This window comes from Oncorhynchus mykiss, chromosome 25 (assembly GCF_013265735.2).
Source record: "Oncorhynchus mykiss isolate Arlee chromosome 25, USDA_OmykA_1.1, whole genome shotgun sequence".
In the NCBI taxonomy this organism is placed as follows: domain Eukaryota; kingdom Metazoa; phylum Chordata; class Actinopteri; order Salmoniformes; family Salmonidae; genus Oncorhynchus; species Oncorhynchus mykiss.
Window position 1 is genome coordinate 27,904,564 of NC_048589.1, and position 21,805 is coordinate 27,926,368.

Sequence of the window (21,805 nt, forward strand, 5' to 3'; positions counted from 1 at the left end):
TATGTGTTATTTCATAGTTTTGATGTCTTCACTATTATTCTACATTGTCTAACATAGTAAAAAAATAAAGAAAACCCCTTGAATGAGTAGATGCGTCCAAACTTTTGACTGGTACAGTATGTACAGATACAGGAGAGCCTTATTTTTAACATTACACTGAAGTGAATAACATAACTCTTCTACCCTTGTATCTGTGACTGTGTCACGACTGCTTGTCCACTGTACAGGCGACCATGCTGACAGAGAGGTACAAACAGGGGAAGCTACACGCCTACAAGCTCATCTGTAAGATCATGAAGAGGAGGCAGGACGTTTCGCCCAACTCAGACTTCCTCACACACTTCTACAACATCATGCACTGTGGCCTTATGCACGTCGACCAGGTGTGTGTGTTTTCGTGCGCGTGTGTTTCTGAGAGAGAGGAAGACTGAGAGAGAGTGTGTTGGCTGCAGTTATCACTACCCTCTGTTAAATACTGTTCCCTCTGTGTTTCTCAGGACATAGTGAACACCATCATTAAGCACTGTTCTCCTCGGTTCTTCTCCATCGGGCTGCCTGGAGCCACCATGCTTATCCTGGATTTCATCATCGCAGCCAGCAGAGTCACAGCCTGCTCCTCCCTCAATGTGAGAACAACACTGCTGCAATTCACTATCTCTCTGATTATGATCGTAATGCACTGGAATAGCTGTCTGTTAGGACTGACTGACTTATTGGCTGACTGATTATTGGCTGACTGACTGATGTTTATTCTCATAAGTGCAGATTCACTTTACATTTTGAGGTGTCTCCCCTCATTTTAAATCAGAAAACTTGCTTCAATATACTGTACACCTACTTCTGGATGCACCACACAACACCTCCCCCAGTACAGTTAAATGATCTGTTTCAACACTGTAGTCTTCTGAGTTTACCCCCCTGTTTGTCTCTCTGTCAGGCCCCACGGGTGGAGGCTCAGATCCTGCTGGGTTCTCTGGTGTGTTTCCCTAACCTATACGAGGAGCTGCCTGCCCTACACCCCACCACTGCTGACGTGGTCATGACCAAGTTCAGAGACGTTAAGGTAACCGTCCTCATGTGGGGTGGTTGGTTAACTCTACATTTTCAACTTGCTTTATTCTATTGCTTCAACCTGTAGGAACCGCTCCACGTTTGGGTATTGAACATTTATTGATTGCCCCTATTGCTTTTTGATTGTTTTATATATTTTTAAATACGTGGTAGTTTGTGTGATTTTATTGAACAGATGGTCAGAGAGAGGGGAGTATTGGAAAGATAGGAGGGGACACAGTGTGTCAAATGGCAGTGGGATTTAAAGTTATTACCCACATTTACACCAGTATTAATATACTGGAGGTGGCGGCACCAACCACGAGACCACTATTAACCACGAGACCACTATTAACCACGAGACCACTATTAACCACGAGACCACTATTAACCACGAGACCACTCTTAACCACGAGACCACTCTTAACCACGAGACCACTATTAACCACGAGACCACTATTAACCACGAGACCACTATTAACCACGAGACCACTCTTAACCACGAGACCACTATTAACCACGAGACCACTATTAACCACGAGACCACTATTAACCACGAGACCACTATTAACTACGAGACCACTAGTGACCACTAGACCATTAGTAACCACTAGACCATTAGTAACCACTAGACCATGAGTGACCACTAGTAACCACGAGACCATTAGTGACTACTAGTAACCACTAGTAACCACTAGACCATTAGTTACCACTGGACCATTAGTGACTACTAGTAACCACTAGACCATTGGTAACCACTAGTGACCACTAGACCATTAGTAACCACTAGACCATTAGTTACCACTGGGCCATTAGTGACTACTAGTAACCACTAGACCACTAGCAACCACTAGACCATTAGTGACTACTAGTAACCATTAGTAACCACTAGACCATTAGTGACTACTAGTAACCACAAGTAACCACTAGAACACTAGTAACTATAAGTAACCACGAGACCATTAGTAACCACTAGGCCACTAAAAACCATTATACCACTAGACCACTAGTAACCATTAGACCACTAGACCATTAGTAACCATTAGACCTCTTGATCACTAGTAACCATTAGACCACTGGTAACCATTAGAACACTAGTAACTATTAGTAACCATTAGACCACTAGTAACCATTAGACCACTAGTAACCATTAGACCACTAGTAACCATTAGTCCACTAGTAACCATTAGACCACTAGACCATAAGTAACCATTAGACCACTAGTAACCATTAGACCTCTAGTAACCATTACACCACTAGACCACTAGTAACCATTACTAGTAACCATTAGACCACTAAAAAACATTAGTAACCACTAGACCACTAGTGACCATTATTAACCACTAGACCATTAGTAACCACTAGTGACCACTAGACCATTAGTAACCACTAGACCATTAGTAACCACTAGTAACCACTAGACCATTAGTGACTACTAGTAACCACTAGTAACCACTCGACCATTAGTAACCACGAGACCATTAGTAACCACTAGACCATTAGTGACCACTAGTAACCACTAGACCATTAGTGACTACTAGTAACCACTAGACCGTTAGTGACTACTAGTAAACACTTGTAACCACTAGACCATTAGTGACAACTGGTAACCACTAGACCACTAGTAACCATTAGAACACTGATAACCATTAGTAACCACGAGACCATTAGTAACCACGAGACCATTAGTAACCATTTGATCATTAGAACACTAGTAACTATTAGTAACCATTAGACCTCTAAAAACCATTAGACCACTTGTAACCATTAGACCACTAATAACCATTAGACCACTAAAAACCATTAGACCACTGGTAACCATTAGACCATTAGACCACTGGTAACCATTAGACCACTAGACCACTGGTAACCATTAGACCACTGGTAACCATTAGACCACTATTAACCACTAGACCATTAGTAACCATTAGACCACTAAAAACCATTAGACCACTGGTAACCATTAGACCACTTGACCACTGGTAACCATTATACCACTAATAACCATTAGACCACTTGTAACCATTAGACCACTAATAACCATTAGACCACTTGTAACCATTAGACCACTAATAACCATTAGACCACTAAAAACCATTAGACCACTGGTAGCCATTAGACCATTAGACCACTGGTAACCATTAGACCACTAGACCACTGGTAACCATTAGACCACTAGTAACCATTAGACCACTGGTAACCATTAGACCACTAAAAACCATTAGACCACTAGTAACTATTAGACCACTAAAAACCATTAGACCACTCGTAACCATTAGACCACCCAAGCCACCTATTGTTTGATGTTGTATCAAACCCACATTAAATCCAATTACCTTTTAATTTCTTCCCCTTGTGGTACTGAGGGAGCAGTAGTGCTAGGTTATCTAACTCTCTAGTGGGTCGTCAGCTATGTCACAATAGCCCATTCACAGGATCTTGTTGTTATTGTGCCGCATGTTGTTGATTGCTGGTTAAAGAGCTAATTTCATGCATGAGAGTGTTCCATCTGGCTGTGAATGACAAAACACCGGTTGATTCAGCCAGTAGGGAGTCTGTTTTGTGCGTGTGTGATTTAGCAGCACACCTGTTGTTCAATGGAGAATAAAACAGGCTGATGGGTTCATTAATCTCTCAATCAGTTAATTATTGATTGATTGATTGATCATTTATTGATAGACCCTGTCCTTTGTTTCAGGAACACATCATCAAACACATCCTGAGTTCAGCCATAGATGAGCCTTCAGCCCCAGCCAGGTATAAAGACCAACCATCCCCACCAATAAACCACCCACCCCACCAACCAACCACTCCCACCAACAAACCACAACCACCCATCCCCACAAACCAAACAACCAAATGGTACCAAATCAAATTTATTTATATAGCCCTTCGTACATCAGCTGATGTCTCAAAGTGCTGTACAGAAACCCAGCCTAAAACCCCAAACAGCAAGCAATGCAGGTGTAGAAGCACGGTGGCTAGGAAAAACTCCCTAGAAAGGCCAAAACCTAGGAAGAAACCTAGAGAGGAACCAGGCTATGTGGGGTGGCCAGTCCTCTTCTGGCTGTGCCGGGTGGAGATTATAACAGAACATGGCCAAGATGTTCAAATGTTCATAAATGACCAGCATGGTCAAATAATAATAAGGCAGAACAGTTGAAACTGGAGCAGCAGCACGGCCAGGTGGACTGGGGACAGCAAGGAGTCATCATGTCAGGTAGTCCTGGGGCATGGTCCTAGGACTCAGGTCCTCCGAGAGAGAGAAAGAAAGAGAGAAGGAGGGAATTAGAGAACGCACACTTAAATTCACACAGGACACCGAATAGGACAGGAGAAGTACTCCAGATATAACAAACTGACCCTAGCCCCCCGACACACAAACTACTGCAGCATAAATACCCTATTCCCGACATAGTGCACTACTTCTGACCAGCGCCCTGTATAGAGAATAGGGTACCATAAAGGACACAGTCTTTGTCTGTCTGGAGGAAGACATCTGCCAAATAGCAGATTATTGTAAGAAAAATGAGGCGAGGGAATGGGGAGGAGGGTGTCACTGTATGGGCTCTGGTGACTAATATAAGCTGGTTATGCTGTAGTCTTCCCTGTGTATTGTCCCTGTTAGTCTCATTCAATATCACACTGACATCGGTATTGTTAGTTGATTATGCATTTATGTATGTGTATTTGTGTTTATGGGTTACCAACTGTGACTCAAAATATTAAAGCTTTTTATAATGGGCTAATGTGTTAATTTTGTGTCCGTTAAATAAAAAACAGCCCAATGGAAAATGAAGAGGAGTTGTGTTATGTTGTGTTTGGCCCTGTCAGGTGTGTTGCCCTGTGCAGTCTGGGTATCTGGCTGTGTGAGGAGTTGGTCCACGCCACCCAGCATCCTCAGATCAAAGAAGCCCTCAATGTCATCTGTGTCACTCTAAAGGTAACTAGCTATATATGATATAGTAATATGCCACTTCTGCTAAATGGAATATATTGCTAACAGTGCCCATGCCCTGCATGCCTCACATGAGGAGCTGTCATTTTCAGCCATCTACTTCCTATGTTTGAACTGCAAAATCCACGAGTCACTTAAAGCGTACTGGATTGATTGTGTTCATTTTACTCCTGTGACTCTTTCATGATCTTAATTGTGCCTGTGGTTATTTCCTGTTAACGTTGCAACCATTTTTGTAATGACCTGTCAAACACACTCCGGTAATGGCTGAATTGGGCATCTATAATGGCGCTAAATCTTCGTCTGGGATATAACGCATCACCTTGACACTTGAATCACAAGAAAGAGAAGAAAGATAACTTTATTTTGATGGGTGTTCATTTTGGGGGTAATAGAAAAAAGTTCTAATTTAATACAGTTGAAATGTTTACAAATTAGATATGCTGAAATGAAAGCAACTTCTGAAAATTAACACTCAGATTAATGGTGATATTATGTCTGATTAGTATGTATAGATAAGTGCACATATAATTTCTTTATTTTAACATATTGTTTTTACAAAATACCTGATAATATTACAAAATGTATGTATGACTGCATTCTAAGAAAAATTACATTTTAAAATAAATTGAATACCTGAATTCTCACCAAATTGTTCTGTGCCAGTAAAAAAAATGCTGCGCTATAATTTAGTCAATATCAGATGGATTTAAAAAATTGGCAGCTTCATTAAATAGTACCCGCAAAACACCAGTCTCAATGTCAGCAGTGAAGAGGTGACTCCTGGATGCTGGCCTTCTAGGCAGAGTTCCTCTGTCCAGTGTCTGTGTTCTTTTGCCCATCTTAATCTTTTATTTTTATTATCCAGTCTGAGATATGGCTTTTTCTTTGCAAAAAAAAAAAGGCCAGCATCCCAGAGTCGCCTCTTCACTGTTGACGTTGAGACTGGTGTTTTGCGGGTACTATTTAATGAAGCTGCCAGTTGAGACTTGTGAGGCATCTGTTTCTCAAACTAGACACTCTAATGTACTTGTCCTCTTGCTCAGTTGTGCACCGGGCCTCCCACTCCTATTTCTATTCAGGTTAGAGACGGATTGCGCTGTTCTGTGAAGAGAGTAGTACACCGCTTTGTACGAGATCTTCAGTTTCTTGGCAATTTCTCGCATGGAATAGCCTTAATTAGAGGTCGACCGATTAATTTGGGCCGATTTCAAGTTTTCATAACAATCGGAAATCTGTATTTTTGGGCGCCGATTTCCGATTATTAAAAAAATATATATATATTTTTTTTTTAACCTAGGCAAGTCAGTTAAGAACACATTCTTATTTTCAATGACTGCCTAGGAACTGTGGGTTAACTGCCTTGTCCAGGGGCAGAATGACAGATTTTCACCTTGTCAGCTCAGGGGTTCCAATCTTGCAACCGCACAGTTAACTAGTCCAACGCTCTAACCATTGCACTCCACGAGTAGCATGCCTGTTACGCAAATGCAGTAGAAGCCAAGGTAAGTTGCTAGCTAGCATTAAACTTATCTTATAAAAAACAATAAATCATAATCACTAGTTATAACTACTAATCCAGTTTAGCAGGCAATATTAACCAGGTGAAATTGTGTCATTTCTCTTGCGTTCATTACACGCAGAGTCAGGGTATATGCAACAGTTTGGGCTGCCTGGCTCATTGCGAACTAATTTGCAAGAATTGTACGTAATTATGACATACATTGAAGGTTGTGCAATGTAAAACAAGAATATTTAGACTTAGGGATGCCATCTGTTAGATAAAATACCGAACGGTTCCGTATTTCACTGAAAGAATAAACGTTTTGTTTTCTAAATGAACGTTTCCGGATTCGATCGTATTAATGACCAAAGGCTCGTATTTCTGTGTGTTATTATGTTATAATTAAGTCTGATTTGATATAGCAGTCTGAGTGAGCAGCAGCAGGCCCGTAATCATTCATCATTCGTGCATTTTGCCAGCAGCTCTTCGCAAGCACAGCGCTGTTTATGACTTCAAGCCTATCAGCCTAATGGCTGGTGTAACCAATGTGAAATGGCTAGCTAGTTAGCTGGGTGTGCGCTAATACTGTTTCAAACGTCACTCGCTTTTAGATTTGGAGTAGTTATTCCCCTTGCGCTGCAAGGGCTGCGGCTTTTGTGGAGTGATGGGTAACGATGTTTCGAGTGTGGCTGTTGCCGATGTGTTCCTGGTTCGAGCCCAGGTAGGGGCGAGGAGGGGTACGGAAGCTATACTGTTACACTGGCAATACTATAGTGCCTATAAGAACATCCAATTGTCTAAGGTATATGAAATACAAATGGTATAGAGAGAAATAGTCCTATAAATACTATATTAACTACAACCTAAAAAAACCTTACCTTAGAATATTGAAGTCTCATGTTAAAAGGAACCACCAACTTTCATATGTTCTCATGTTCTGAGCAAGGAACTTAAACGTTAGCTTTTTTACATGGCACATATTTTACATGGCACACATTTTTACATGGCACATATTACTTTCTTCTCCAACACTTTGTTTTTGCATTATTTAAACCAAATTGAACATGTTTCATTATTTATTTGAGGCTAAATTGATTTTATTGATGTTTTATATTAAGTTAAAATAAGTGTTAATTCAGTATTGTTGTAATTGTCATTATTACAAATTAAAAAAATCGGCCGATTAATCGGTATCGGCTTTTCGGGTCCTCCAATAATCGGTATCGGAGTTGAAAAATCATAATCGGTCGACCTCTAGCCTTAATTTCTCATAACAAGAATAGACTGACAAGTTTCAGAAGAAAGTTCTTTGTTTCTAGCCATTTTGAGCCTGTAATCGAACCCACAAATGCTGATGCTCCAGATACTGAACTAGTCTAAGGAGGCCAGTTGTATTGCTTCTTTAATCAGCACAATAGTTTTCAGCTGTGCTAACATAATTGCAAAAGGGTTTTCTAATGATCAGTTAGTCTTTTAAAATGATAACTTGGATTAGCTAACACAACGTGCCATTGGAAAGCAGGAGTGATGGTTGATAATGGGCCTCTGTACACCTATATAGATATTCAATTTTAAATCAGCCATTTCTAGCTACAATAGTCATTTGCAACATTAACAATGTCTACACTGTATTTCTGATCAATTTGATGTTATTTAAAAAAAAAAAAATTCTTTCAAAAACAAGGACATTCCTAAGTGACCCCAAACTTTTGAACGGTAGTGTATATGTGATCCCTATGGGAATTGAACCCACAACCCTGATGTTATTGAGTCATCTGCCATGCACAGTGATTAGAATTTTGAAATGTGTTGCCTTGCCTTCATCACTTGCCATGGGAATTGTACTGTAGCAGTCCCTGGTTAGCAGTAGCACAGAAGCAGTATCTCCCAGTATTTAGCCCTGGTCTGTCTGTTGTTGACTGGCACAGTTACAGCAGTGTCAGTCTGCTTGGAGTGGGAGAAAGATGTTCTGCACTGAGTTGCCAGAAGAAGCTTACAGACAGTACCGGCTGGTTTGGTCTGGCCCACCACACACAACTCCAGCCCAGCTAAATCTGGCCTGACTGTCAACATTTTGGCCTCTGTGTGCTCTCCATTCTGCTCAGACAGAAGGCGAAGGCTAATCCCATGAAGAATACATCCAACACCCACCTCAAGGAATTGTTATTTTTCAGTCTTCTGAAATAAGGGTGCTCGTCAACTGACCCCCCCCCTCCCCACCCCCCCTACTTTAACTCCTCTCCATATTGTTATCCAATCAAATGGGATGGCTAGTGATCCGGACCATTGTTTTGTGTGTGCCTTGGCCCTGGCCTGCTGCTCTGGAAAGCACTGCGCTCTTCCCGAGGCAGGGTCACAGTGAGAGGAGGGAGGGAGGAGGAGGTGGTGGGTCATCTCCCTGAGCCCCTTACACTTTTCTCAATTGCGTGCGTGTTTGTGTCTCTTTGTTTTTCAGTTTCCAAATAAAACTGTCGCGCTGGTGGCCTCCGACATTCTGCACTTGCTCATAAACTATGTCGATGACCTTCAGAAATTCCCCCTCGACACTCCAAAGAAAATAGTTGAGGTAAATTGGCATGTCCATTTTAATAATGACCTATGTCAACTCTTCTTGGAGTTTTTCAAGAGGATCCTTTTGGAATGACAGTGACATATTAACTCTTGTTTCAGATCCTCATAGCGACTATCACTCACCTGCTTCCCACTACAGAATCCTCGCCTCATGAACTGGACAAGAGGGTATGTCACTTCTCCTCACACACAACTCTCCTAGTCACATGGAGAGTTGGTAATAATACACGATCACAACTGTTGCTTTTCTATTTACAGTATACCAGCCTTTCTTGCAGAAGCTCAATGAAGAAAATGTTCCTCATCATAATACAGTATTTTGTTCTCTGCTTTATTTATGAAATCAAACTGTGTTTTTGCTTTCCTGTCCCTAGTTGGTGGTGTCTCTGCTGTTGTGCCTGCTGGACTGGGTGATGGCTCTGCCTCCTAAAACTTTGCTGCAGCCTGTCCAAACCCTCAGCCCTGACAAGGAGAAGCCAGACAAGTCTGTCCTCAGCTGTATCTACAAGGTATGCCCAGTAGAACCCTTGCCCATACTTTTGTAGTAGTAGTAGCTTTGTGAATAGTAGCTTTATGTAGTAGCTTTGTGAATTGATATACTTCAAGACAGTATTTGATGCCGACATATCCGTCTTTACTTTGCTTAGCATTGACCAAAGCATTCAGTGGAGTGTGGAACCTGACCCATGGAGTAGCACTTATTTTGTGTTTAGTGGTCTTTCATTTCCTAATGGAGTTCAGGACTGGGGGGCCTCCTTCCTAATGCATGCTACAGCTGGCACTGAGCACACCCAGACTCACTCACTCCCTCAGTTGTCAGCACTCAATCACAGGATCCTCTTTTCCCATTACCACCCTTTCTCTCTCTCCACGGAAACGCACTGTGACGGGATCAGCAGATCATTCAATTACTTATTTCCGATAAGGATTCCACCTCTCAAGTTTCTTTCTCTCTTTCTATTTTCTCTTTCTCCTTTCTCTCTCTGTCTCTCTCTCTCTCATTCTTTTGCGCTCTCTCATGTTATTTCTCTCTATAGAAAACTACAGTCATGTGAAATAGTGCAGTAGTGTTCATTGATTGTTTTCTTGGTTCTCCCTCTTCTCCCCCCAGGTGCTGCATGGCTGTGTGTATGGGGCCCAGAACTTCAACAGCCCTAGGTATTTCCCTATGAACCTGTCAGACCTGACCAGTCCAGACTACGACCCCTTCCTGCTACTGGAGAGTCTGAAGGAACCAGAGCCCCTCCACTCCCCTGACTCAGAACGCTCCTCCAAACTACAGCCTGTCACTGAGGGTAAGAACATAACTCCCTCTTCTCCTCCTCTTCCGCTGTCTTAATCTCTACCTCTCCCCTACTCTGATTCCTCCTATGGACTGGATGTGATGTGAATGCAGCTAGGCTCCTATGTGTCCTGTGTTAGATTCAGAGCAGCAGGGGACACCTGCAGCTTTTTCCAGCATGGGATAATGACTAATCTTTGGAGCACTTTGTGAGGCATGCTTCTTTTCTTAGCAACTAACTCCCCTTTTCCCTCCGGTCCTCGATCTATCAATTTATTTGTTCATTTCATTCCTTTTCTTTTGGGGTATCGGAGTAAAGATGGAGGGAGGGAGAGATTTAACCTTAATTTACATAGGTTTGTCTCATTGAGATAAAACATGCTTTTGCCTTAAAGGCCCCCCTAGATTTTATTAGAGAGAGAGTGAGAGAGAAACCTGTCCTCCTGTCCTGTCAATAGTCACATTCCTTTTCCCTGTAATGGCCCACTCAGGGTTTATGTAGCTCTGTGGGGCTGTAAATTATGCTTATTGGCAAGAGATGGTTGGTAAAACACTGAGTGTCATGGCATCAGATTGTTCTCTGCGTGGTGCCACCCAGAAATGTAAAAATATTCCCCATTGGAATCATTGAGGTATCTAGCGTTGTAACTGGTGTCTGGCGTTGTTGTTACTGGTGTCTGGCGTTGTTGTTACTGGTGTCTGGCGTTGTTGTTACTGGTGTCTGGCGTTGTTGTTACTGGTGTCTGGCGTTGTTGTTACTGGTGTCTGGCGTTGTTGTTACTGGTGTCTGGCGTTGTTGTTACTGGTGTCTGGCGTTGTTGTTACTGGTGTCTGCCGTTGTTGTTACTGGTGTCTGGCATTGTTGTTACTGGTGTCTGGCATTGTTGTTACTGGTGTCTGGCGTTGTTGTAACTGGTGTCTGGCGTTGTTGTTACTGGTGTCTGGCGCTTTTCTAACTGGTGTCTGGCGTTGTTGTAACTGGTGTCTGGCGCTTTTGTAACTGGTGTCTGGCGTTGTTGTAACTGGTGTCTGGCGTTGTTGTAACTGGTGTCTGGCGTTGTTGTAACTGGTGTCTGGCGTTGTTGTAACTGGTGTCTGGCGTTGTTGTAACTGGTGTCTGGCGCTTTTGTTACTGGTGTCTGGCGCTTTTGTTACTGGTGTCTGGCGTTGTTGTTACTGGTGTCTGGCGTTGTTACTGGTGTCTGGCGTTGTTGTTACTGGTGTCTGGCGTTGTTGTAATTGGTGTCTGCCGCTTTTGTAACTGGTGTCTGGCGTTGTTGTTACTGGTGTCTGGCGTTGTTGTAACTGGTGTCTGGCACGTTTAACTGGTGCCTGGCGTTGTTGTTACAGGTGTCTGGCGTTGTTGTAACTGGTGTCTGGCGTTGTTGTAACTGGTGTCTGGCGTTGTTGTAACTGGTGCCTGGCGCTTTTGTAACTGGTGCCTGGCGCTTTTGTAACTGGTGCCTGGCGCTGTTGTTACTGGTGTCTGGCGTTGTTGTTACTGGTGTCTGGCGTTGTTGTAACTGGTGTCTGGCGTTGTTGTAACTGGTGTCTGGCGTTGTTGTAACTGGTGTCTGGCGTTGTTGTAACTGGTGTCTGGCGTTGTTACTGGTGTCTGGCGTTGTTGTTACTGGTGTCTGGCGTTGTTGTAATTGGTGTCTGCCGCTTTTGTAACTGGTGTCTGGCGTTGTTGTTACTGGTGTCTGGCGTTGTTGTAACTGGTGTCTGGCACGTTTAACTGGTGCCTGGCGTTGTTGTTACAGGTGTCTGGCGTTGTTGTAACTGGTGTCTGGCGTTGTTGTAACTGGTGTCTGGCGTTGTTGTAACTGGTGCCTGGCGCTTTTGTAACTGGTGCCTGGCGCTGTTGTTACTGGTGTCTGGCGTTGTTGTTACTGGTGTCTGGCGTTGTTGTAACTGGTGTCTGGCGTTGTTGTAACTGGTGTCTGGCGTTGTTGTAACTGGTGTCTGGCGTTGTTGTTACTGGTGTCTGGCGTTGTTGTTACTGGTGTCTGGCGTTGTTGTTACTGGTGTCTGGCGTTGTTGTTACTGGTGTCTGGCGTTGTTGTTACTGGTGTCTGGCGTTTTTGTAACTGGTGTCTGGCGCTTTTATAACTGGTGTCTGGCGTTGTTGCTACTGGTGTCTGGCGTTGTTGTAACTGGTGTCTGGGGTTGTTGTAACTGGTGTCTGGGGTTGTTGTTACTGGTGTCTGGCACTGTTGTAACTGGTGTCTGGAGTTGGTGTTACTGGTGTCTGGCATTGTTGTAACTTGTGTCTGGCTTTGTTGTTACTGGTGTCTGGCTTTGTTGTTACTGGTGTCTGGCTTTGTTGTTACTGGTGTCTGGCTTTGTTGTTACTGGTGTCTGGGGTTGTTGTTACTGGTGTCTGGGGTTGTTGTTACTGGTGTCTGGCTTTGTTGTTACTGGTGTCTGGCGTTGTTGTTACTGGTGTCTGGCGCTTTTGTAACTGGTGTCTGGGCTTTTATAATTGGTGTCTGGCATTGTTGCTACTGGTGTCTGGCGTTGTTGCAACTGGTGTCTGGCGTTGTTGTAACTGGTGTCTGGCGTTGTTGTAACTGGTGTCTGGCGTTGTTGTAACTTGTGTCTGGCGTTGTTGTAACTGGTGTCTGGCGTTGTTGTAACTGGTGTCTGGCGTTGTTGTAACTGGTGTCTGGCGTTGTTGTAACTGGTGTCTGGCGTTGTTGTTACTGGTGTCTGGCTTTGTTGTTACTGGTGTCTGGGGTTGTTGTTACTGGTGTCTGGCTTTGTTGTTACTGGTGTCTGGCGTTGTTGTTACTGGTGTCTGGCGCTTTTGTAACTGGTGTCTGGCGCTTTTGTAACTGGTGTCTGGTGCTTTTATAATTGGTGTCTGGCATTGTTGCTACTGGTGTCTGGCGTTGTTGCTACTGGTGTCTGGCGTTGTTGCTACTGGTGTCTGGCGTTGTTGTAACTGGTGTCTGGCGTTGTTGTAACTGGTGTCTGGCGTTGTTGTAACTGGTGTCTGGCGCTTTTGTTACTGGTGTCTGGCGCTTTTGTAACTGGTGTCTGGCGTTGTTGCTACTGGTGTCTGGCGTTGTTGTAACTGGAGTCTGGCGTTGTTGCTACTGGTGTCTGGCGCTGTTGCAACTGGTGTCTGGGGTTGTTGTTACTGGTGTCTGGCGCTTTTGTAACTGGTGTCTGGCGCTTTTGTAACTGGTGTCTGGCGTTGTTGTAACTGGTGCCTGGCGCTTTTGTAACTGGTGCCTGGCGCTTTTGTAACTGGTGCCTGGCGCTGTTGTTACTGGTGTCTGGCGTTGTTGTTACTGGTGTCTGGCGTTGTTGTAACTGGTGTCTGGCGTTGTTGTAACTGGTGTCTGGCGTTGTTGTAACTGGTGTCTGGCGTTGTTGTAACATGTGTCTGGCGTTGTTGTTACTGGTGTCTGGCGTTGTTACTGGTGTCTGGCTTTGTTGTTACTGGTGTCTGGCGTTGTTGTAATTGGTGTCTGCCGCTTTTGTAACTGGTGTCTGGCGTTGTTGTTACTGGTGTCTGGCGTTGTTGTAACTGGTGTCTGGCACGTTTAACTGGTGCCTGGCGTTGTTGTTACAGGTGTCTGGCGTTGTTGTAACTGGTGTCTGGCGTTGTTGTAACTGGTGTCTGGCGTTGTTGTAACTGGTGTCTGGCGTTGTTGTAACTGGTGCCTGGCGCTTTTGTAACTGGTGCCTGGCGCTTTTGTAACTGGTGCCTGGCGCTGTTGTTACTGGTGTCTGGCGTTGTTGTAACTGGTGTCTGGCGTTGTTGTAACTGGTGTCTGGCGTTGTTGTAACTGGTGTCTGGCGTTGTTGTAACTGGTGTCTGGCGTTGTTGTTACTGGTGTCTGGCGTTGTTGTTACTGGTGTCTGGCGTTGTTGTTACTGGTGTCTGGCGTTGTTGTTACTGGTGTCTGGCGTTGTTGTTACTGGTGTCTGGCGTTTTTGTAACTGGTGTCTGGCGCTTTTATAACTGGTGTCTGGCGTTGTTGCTACTGGTGTCTGGCGTTGTTGTAACTGGTGTCTGGGGTTGTTGTTACTGGTGTCTGGCACTGTTGTAACTGGTGTCTGGAGTTGGTGTTACTGGTGTCTGGCATTGTTGTAACTTGTGTCTGGCTTTGTTGTTACTGGTGTCTGGCTTTGTTGTTACTGGTGTCTGGCTTTGTTGTTACTGGTGTCTGGCTTTGTTGTTACTGGTGTCTGGGGTTGTTGTTACTGGTGTCTGGCTTTGTTGTTACTGGTGTCTGGCGTTGTTGTTACTGGTGTCTGGCGCTTTTGTAACTGGTGTCTGGACTTTTATAATTGGTGTCTGGCATTGTTGCTACTGGTGTCTGGCGTTGTTGCAACTGGTGTCTGGCGTTGTTGTAACTGGTGTCTGGCGTTGTTGTAACTGGTGTCTGGCGTTGTTGTAACTGGTGTCTGGCGTTGTTGTAACTGGTGTCTGGCGTTGTTGTAACTGGTGTCTGGCGTTGTTGTAACTGGTGTCTGGCGTTGTTGTAACTGGTGTCTGGCGTTGTTGTAACTGGTGTCTGGCGTTGTTGTAACTGGTGTCTGGCGTTGTTGTTACTGGTGTCTGGCTTTGTTGTTACTGGTGTCTGGGGTTGTTGTTACTGGTGTCTGGCTTTGTTGTTACTGGTGTCTGGCGTTGTTGTTACTTGTGTCTGGCTTTGTTGTTACTGGTGTCTGGCTTTGTTGTTACTGGTGTCTGGCTTTGTTGTTACTGGTGTCTGGGGTTGTTGTTACTGGTGTCTGGCTTTGTTGTTACTGGTGTCTGGCTTTGTTGTTACTGGTGTCTGGCGTTGTTGTTACTGGTGTCTGGCGCTTTTGTAACTGGTGTCTGGGCTTTTATAATTGGTGTCTGGCATTGTTGCTACTGGTGTCTGGCGTTGTTGCAACTGGTGTCTGGCGTTGTTGTAACTGGTGTCTGGCGTTGTTGTAACTGGTGTCTGGCGTTGTTGTAACTGGTGTCTGGCGTTGTTGTAACTGGTGTCTGGCGTTGTTGTAACTGGTGTCTGGCGTTGTTGTAACTGGTGTCTGGCGTTGTTGTAACTGGTGTCTGGCGTTGTTGTAACTGGTGTCTGGCGTTGTTGTAACTGGTGTCTGGCGTTGTTGTTACTGGTGTCTGGCTTTGTTGTTACTGGTGTCTGGGGTTGTTGTTACTGGTGTCTGGCTTTGTTGTTACTGGTGTCTGGCGTTGTTGTTACTGGTGTCTGGCGCTTTTGTAACTGGTGTCTGGCGCTTTTGTAACTGGTGTCTGGTGCTTTTATAATTGGTGTCTGGCATTGTTGCTACTGGTGTCTGGCGTTGTTGCTACTGGTGTCTGGCGTTGTTGCTACTGGTGTCTGGCGTTGTTGTAACTGGTGTCTGGCGTTGTTGTAACTGGTGTCTGGCGTTGTTGTAACTGGTGTCTGGCGCTTTTGTTACTGGTGTCTGGCGCTTTTGTAACTGGTGTCTGGCGTTGTTGCTACTGGTGTCTGGCGTTGTTGTAACTGGAGTCTGGCGTTGTTGCTACTGGTGTCTGGCGCTGTTGCAACTGGTGTCTGGGGTTGTTGTTACTGGTGTCTGGCGCTTTTGTAACTGGTGTCTGGCGCTTTTGTAACTGGTGTCTGGCGTTGTTGTAACTGGTGCCTGGCGCTTTTGTAACTGGTGCCTGGCGCTTTTGTAACTGGTGCCTGGCGCTGTTGTTACTGGTGTCTGGCGTTGTTGTTACTGGTGTCTGGCGTTGTTGTAACTGGTGTCTGGCGTTGTTGTAACTGGTGTCTGGCGTTGTTGTAACTGGTGTCTGGCGTTGCTGGTGTCTGGCGTTTTTGTAACTGGTGTCTGGCGTTTTTGTAACTGGTGTCTGGCGCTTTTATAACTGGTGTCTGGCGTTGTTGCTACTGGTGTCTGGCGTTGTTGTTACTGGTGTCTGGCGTTGTTGTTACTGGTGTCTGCCGCTTTTGTAACTGGTGCCTGCCGCTTTTGTAACTGGTGTCTGGCGTTGTTGTAACTGGTGTCTGGGGTTGTTGTAACTGGTGTCTGGCGTTGTTGTTACCGGTGTCTGGCGTTGTTGTTACCGGTGTCTGGCGTTGTTGTTACTGGTATCTAGCATTTTACTTTTGATTGGCTAGATTGCCTCATCCCTTTACCCTCTGTTGGAGGTTAACACTAGAAATACCTAGTCCCACTGGGTTGAGCGGATACCCACATGTTATCTACTGACTGACTGGCTGGCTGGCTTTTTCTATCTTTTCTCCTGTTTATTGGAACTGGTCTTGAGAAATGCTGCACTGTCAACATTAAACAGTGTCCATTATATCCCCTTGTTCTTGTTTTAGAGCTTTTCATCTCTTTATCTCCTTATTATTTATCTCTTCCTCTCCCCCTGTAGTGCGGAGCCGTATCCAGCACGGTCTGATCTCCATCGCTGCCAGGACAGTCATCACCCACCTGGTCAACCACCTTGGGCACTACCCCATGTCTGGAGGCCCTGCTACCCTGACCAGCCAGGTGTGTGAGAACATGGACAACCCCTACAGCGATAGCCCTGACCTGGCCCCAGAGCTCTTTGATGGGCCCAACCTACAGTTCTTTGTCCTGAATGGCACCACCCTCCTATCCTGTCTGCAGGTCCGTGCTGAGGACGGTGTGCCTGGTGGAGGAATGTCTGCAGGCCTCACCACCACCAGTGCCTGTGTGAGGGTTATCGTCCGAGACATCTCCGGAAAACACTCGTGGGATTCGGCTGTGCTGTACGGGCCACCTCACTGTGGTGTTCCCAATCAGCCCCTGCACCTCTACAGTAACACACCAACAGAGAGAATGACTACAGAGAGGGAGAAGGAGAAGAACTGGGTTGGAGACCCTATAGAGAAGGAAGAAGAGGAGAGGGAAGAGGAGGAGGAGGTGGTGGTGTTGGTGCTGGGAGAGGAGGAGCAGGGGGAGGCTGTGGAGGAGGAAGGAGAGGAAGAAGAGGAGGAAGTGGAAGGTGTGTTGGAGCTCATGGCCCCGCAAGCTAAGCGTGTGTGTCGCGAGGCGGTCCCGTCCTGGAACTCCTTGCGAGAAGATGATGTTCTAGATGAGATACTGCAGTACCTGGGTTACTCCAGCCCCGAGTGCCTTCAGCGTGCCGGAGGCCCCCTTAACATCCCCGCCCCACCCCCTGTCTGCGTGTCGGAGAAGCAGGAGAACGACGTGATCAACGCCATCCTGAAGCAGTGTGCAGAGGAGAGGGACTTTGCGGTGCACAGAGGGAATGGGCTGAACATGAGAGCCGTGGAGCAAGGGGAGCCAGGGCCTCAGAGGCCCCAGTCAGCCTTCTACTACTGCAGGCTGCTACTCAACATCCTGGGCATGAACTCCTGGGAGAAGAGGTGAGAGAGACACACCACACCACAAACCAGGGTCCTGTTCAGTGGGGCACACAACAGGAGAAAACATTTTGAAACTGGGAGGTACAGTGCCTTAAGAAAGTATTCATACCTCTTGACTTATTCCATATTTTGTTGCGTTACAGCCTGACTTCAAAATTGATTAAATAGATGTTATTCTCACCCATCTAAACACAATACCTCATAATGCCTTAGAAATGTTTGCAAATTTATTGAAAATGAAATGCAGAAATATCACATTTACATACTGTAAGTATTCACACCACTGAGTCAATATAAGTCAGAATCAACTTTTGCAGCGATTACAGCTGTGAGTTTTTCTGGGTAAGTCTAAGAGCTGTCCACCCCTGGATTGTGCAACATTTGCCCATTATTGTTTTCAAAATTCTTCAAGTTCTGTCAAGTTGGTTGTCGATCATTGCCATATATTTTCAAGACGATTTTTAATTCAATACTGTAACTAGTCCAGTCAGGAACATTGAATCTAGTCTTGGTAAGCAACTGCAGTGTATATTTGGCCTTGCATTTTAGGTTATTGTTCTGCTGGAAGGTGATTCTGTCTCCCAGTGTCTGTTGGAAAGCAGACTGAACCAGGTTTTCTTCCGAGGATTTTGCCTGTGCTTAACTCTATTCTGTTTATTTTTATCCTTAAAAAACTCCTTGGTCCTTGCCGATGACGAGCATACCCATAACATGATGCATCCACCACAATGCTTGAAAATATGAAGAGTGGTACTCCGTGATGTGTTTTATTAGATTTGCCCAGAACATAAAGCTTTGTATTCAGGACATTTTTTTGCAGTTTTACTTTAGTACCTTAATGCAAACAGGATGCATGTTTAGGAATATATATATGCTGTACAGGCTTCCTTCTTTTCACTCTGTCATTTAGGTTTGTCTTCCGGCGCCGACAGAGATGGCCGCCTCGCTTCGCGTTCCTAGGAAACTATGCAGTTTTTTGTTTTTTTACGTGTTATTTCTTACATTAGTACCCCAGCTCATCTTAGGTTTCATTACATACAGTCGAGAAGAACTACTGAATATAAGATCAGCATCAACTCACCATCAGTACTACCAAGAATATGTTTTTCGCGACGCGGATCCTGTGTTCTGCCTTACAAACAGGACAACTGAGTGGATTCCATGCAGCGACCCAAAAAAAAAACAACTCCGAAAAAGAGGGAAACGAGGCGGTCTTCTGGTCAGACTCCGGAGACGGGCACATCGTGCACCACTCCCTAGCATTCTTCTTGCCAATGTCCAGTCTCTTGACAACAAGGTTGATGAAATCCGAGCAAGGGTAGCATTCCAGAGGGACATCAGAGACTGTAACGTTCTTTGCTTCACGGAAACGTGGCTCACTGGAGAGACTCTATCCGAAGCGGTGCAGCCAACGGGTTTCTCCACACATCGCGCAGACAGAAACAAACAACTTTCTGGTAAGAAGAGGGGCGGCGGCGTATGCCTTATGACTAACGTGACATGGTGTGATGAAAGAAACATACAGGAACTCAAATCCTTCTGTTCACCTGATTTAGAATTCCTCACAATCAAATGTAGACCGCATTATCTACCAAGAGAATTCTCTTCGATTATAATCACAGCCGTATACATCCCCCCCCAAGCAGACACATCGATGGCTCTGAACGAACTTTATTTAACTCTTTGCAAACTGGAAACCATTCATCCGGAGGCTGCATTCATTGTAGCTGGGGATTTTAACAAGGCTAATCTGAAAACAAGACTCCCTAAATTTTATCAGCATATCGATTGCGCAACCAGGGGTGGAAAGACCTTGGATCATTGTTACTCTAACTTCCGCGACGCATATAAGGCCCTGCCCCGCCCCCCTTTCGGAAAAGCTGACCACGACTCCATTTTGTTGATCCCTGCCTACAGACAGAAACTAAAACAAGAGGCTCCCACGCTGAGGTCTGTCCAACGCTGGTCCGACCAAGCTGACTCCACACTCCAAGACTGCTTCCACCACGTGGACTGGGACATGTTTCGTATTGCGTCAGACAACAACATTGACGAATACGCTGATTCGGTGTGTGAGTTCATTAGAACGTGCGTTGAAGATGTCGTTCCCATAGCAACGATTAAAACATTCCCTAACCAGAAACCGTGGATTGATGGCAGCATTCGCGTGAAACTGAAAGCGCGAACCACTGCTTTTAATCAGGGGAAGGTGTCTGGTAACATGACCGAATACAAACAGTGCAGCTATTCCCTCCGCAAGGCTATCAAACAAGCTAAGCGTCAGTACAGAGACAAAGTAGAATCTCAATTCAACGGCTCAGACACAAGAGGCATGTGGCAGGGTCTACAGTCAATCACGGACTACAGGAAGAAATCCAGCCCAGTCACGGACCAGGATGTCCTGCTCCCAGGCAGACTAAACAACTTTTTTGCCCGCTTTGAGGACAATACAGTGCCACTGACACGGCCGGCAACGAAAACATGCGGTCTCTCCTTCACTGCAGCCGAGGTGAGTAAGACATTTAAACGTGTTAACCCTCGCAAGGCTGCAGGCCCAGACGGCATCCCCAGCCGCGCCCTCAGAGCATGCGCAGACCAGCTGGCCGGTGTGTTTACGGACATATTCAATCAATCCCTATACCAGTCTGCTGTTCCCACATGCTTCAAGAGGGCCACCATTGTTCCTGTTCCCAAGAAAGCTAAGGTAACTGAGCTAAACGACTACCGCCCCGTAGCACTCACTTCCGTCATCATGAAGTGCTTTGAGAGACTAGTCAAGGACCATATCACCTCCACCCTACCTGACACCCTAGACCCACTCCAATTTGCTTACCGCCCAAATAGGTCCACAGACGATGCAATCTCAACCACACTGCACACCGCCCTAACCCATCTGGTCAAGAGGAATACCTATGTGAGAATGCTGTTCATTGACTACAGCTCGGCATTCAACACCATAGTACCCTCCAAGCTCGTCATCAAGCTCGAGACCCTGGGTCTCGACCCCGCCCTGTGCAACTGGGTACTGGACTTCCTGACGGGCCGCCCCCAGGTGGTGAGGGTAGGCAACAACATCTCCTCCCCGCTGATCCTCAACACTGGGGCCCCACAAGGGTGCGTTCTGAGCCCTCTCCTGTACTCCCTGTTCACCCACGACTGCGGGGCCACGCACGCCTCCAACTCAATCATCAAGTTTGCGGACGACACAACAGTGGTAGGCTTGATTACCAACAACGACGAGACGGCCTACAGGGAGGAGGTGAGGGCCCTCGGAGTGTGGTGTCAGGAAAATAACCTCACACTCAACGTCAACAAAACTAAGGAGATGATTGTGGACTTCAGGAAACAGCAGAGGGAACACCCCCCTATCCACATCGATGGAACAGTAGTGGAGAGGGTAGCAAGTTTTAAGTTCCTCGGCATACACATCACAGACAAACTGAATTGGTCCACTCACACAGACAGCATTGTGAAGAAGGCGCAGCAGCGCCTCTTCAACCTCAGGAGGCTGAAGAAATTTGGCTTGTCACCAAAAGCACTCACAAACTTCTACAAATGCACAATCGAGAGCATCCTGGCGGGCTGTATCACCGCCTGGTACGGCAACTGCTCCGCCCTCAACCGTAAGGCTCTCCAGAGGGTGGTGAGGTCTGCACAACGCATCACCGGGGGCAAACTACCTGCTCTCCAGGACACCTACTCCACCCGATGTCACAGGAAGGCCATAAAGATCATCAAGGACATCAACCACCCGAGCCACTGCCTGTTCACCCCGCTATCATCCAGAAGGCGAGGTCAGTACAGGTGCATCAAAGCTGGGACCGAGAGACTGAAAAACAGCTTCTATCTCAAGGCCATCAGACTGTTAAACAGCCACCACTAACATTGAGTGGCTGCTGCCAACACACTGACACTGACTCAACTCCAGCCACTTTAATAATGGGAATTGATGGGAAATGATGTAAATATATCACTAGCCACTTTAAACAATGCTACCTTATATAATGTTACTTACCCTACATTATTCATCTCATATGCATACGTATATACTGTACTCTATATCATCGACTGTATCCTTATGTAAT

The 21,805-nt window shown here is 45.6% G+C and overlaps 1 protein-coding gene across 10 annotated transcripts in view; it reads left to right on the forward strand.

Moving 5' to 3' along the window:
- Positions 1-21,805, forward strand: part of LOC110505733 (ral GTPase-activating protein subunit alpha-1) — a 125,095-nt gene that overhangs the window by 44,548 nt on the left and 58,742 nt on the right. For all 10 annotated transcript variants that reach the window (XM_036962487.1, XM_036962488.1, XM_036962493.1 and 7 more), the window contains 10 exons: positions 228-383; positions 498-626; positions 938-1,063; positions 3,749-3,807; positions 4,885-4,993; positions 8,968-9,078; positions 9,183-9,251; positions 9,458-9,592; positions 10,195-10,378; positions 16,739-17,720. In XM_036962487.1, the coding sequence (XP_036818382.1) occupies positions 228-383; positions 498-626; positions 938-1,063; positions 3,749-3,807; positions 4,885-4,993; positions 8,968-9,078; positions 9,183-9,251; positions 9,458-9,592; positions 10,195-10,378; positions 16,739-17,720 (2,060 nt within the window). The remainder of the gene's footprint in view (positions 1-227; positions 384-497; positions 627-937; positions 1,064-3,748; positions 3,808-4,884; positions 4,994-8,967; positions 9,079-9,182; positions 9,252-9,457; positions 9,593-10,194; positions 10,379-16,738; positions 17,721-21,805) is intronic.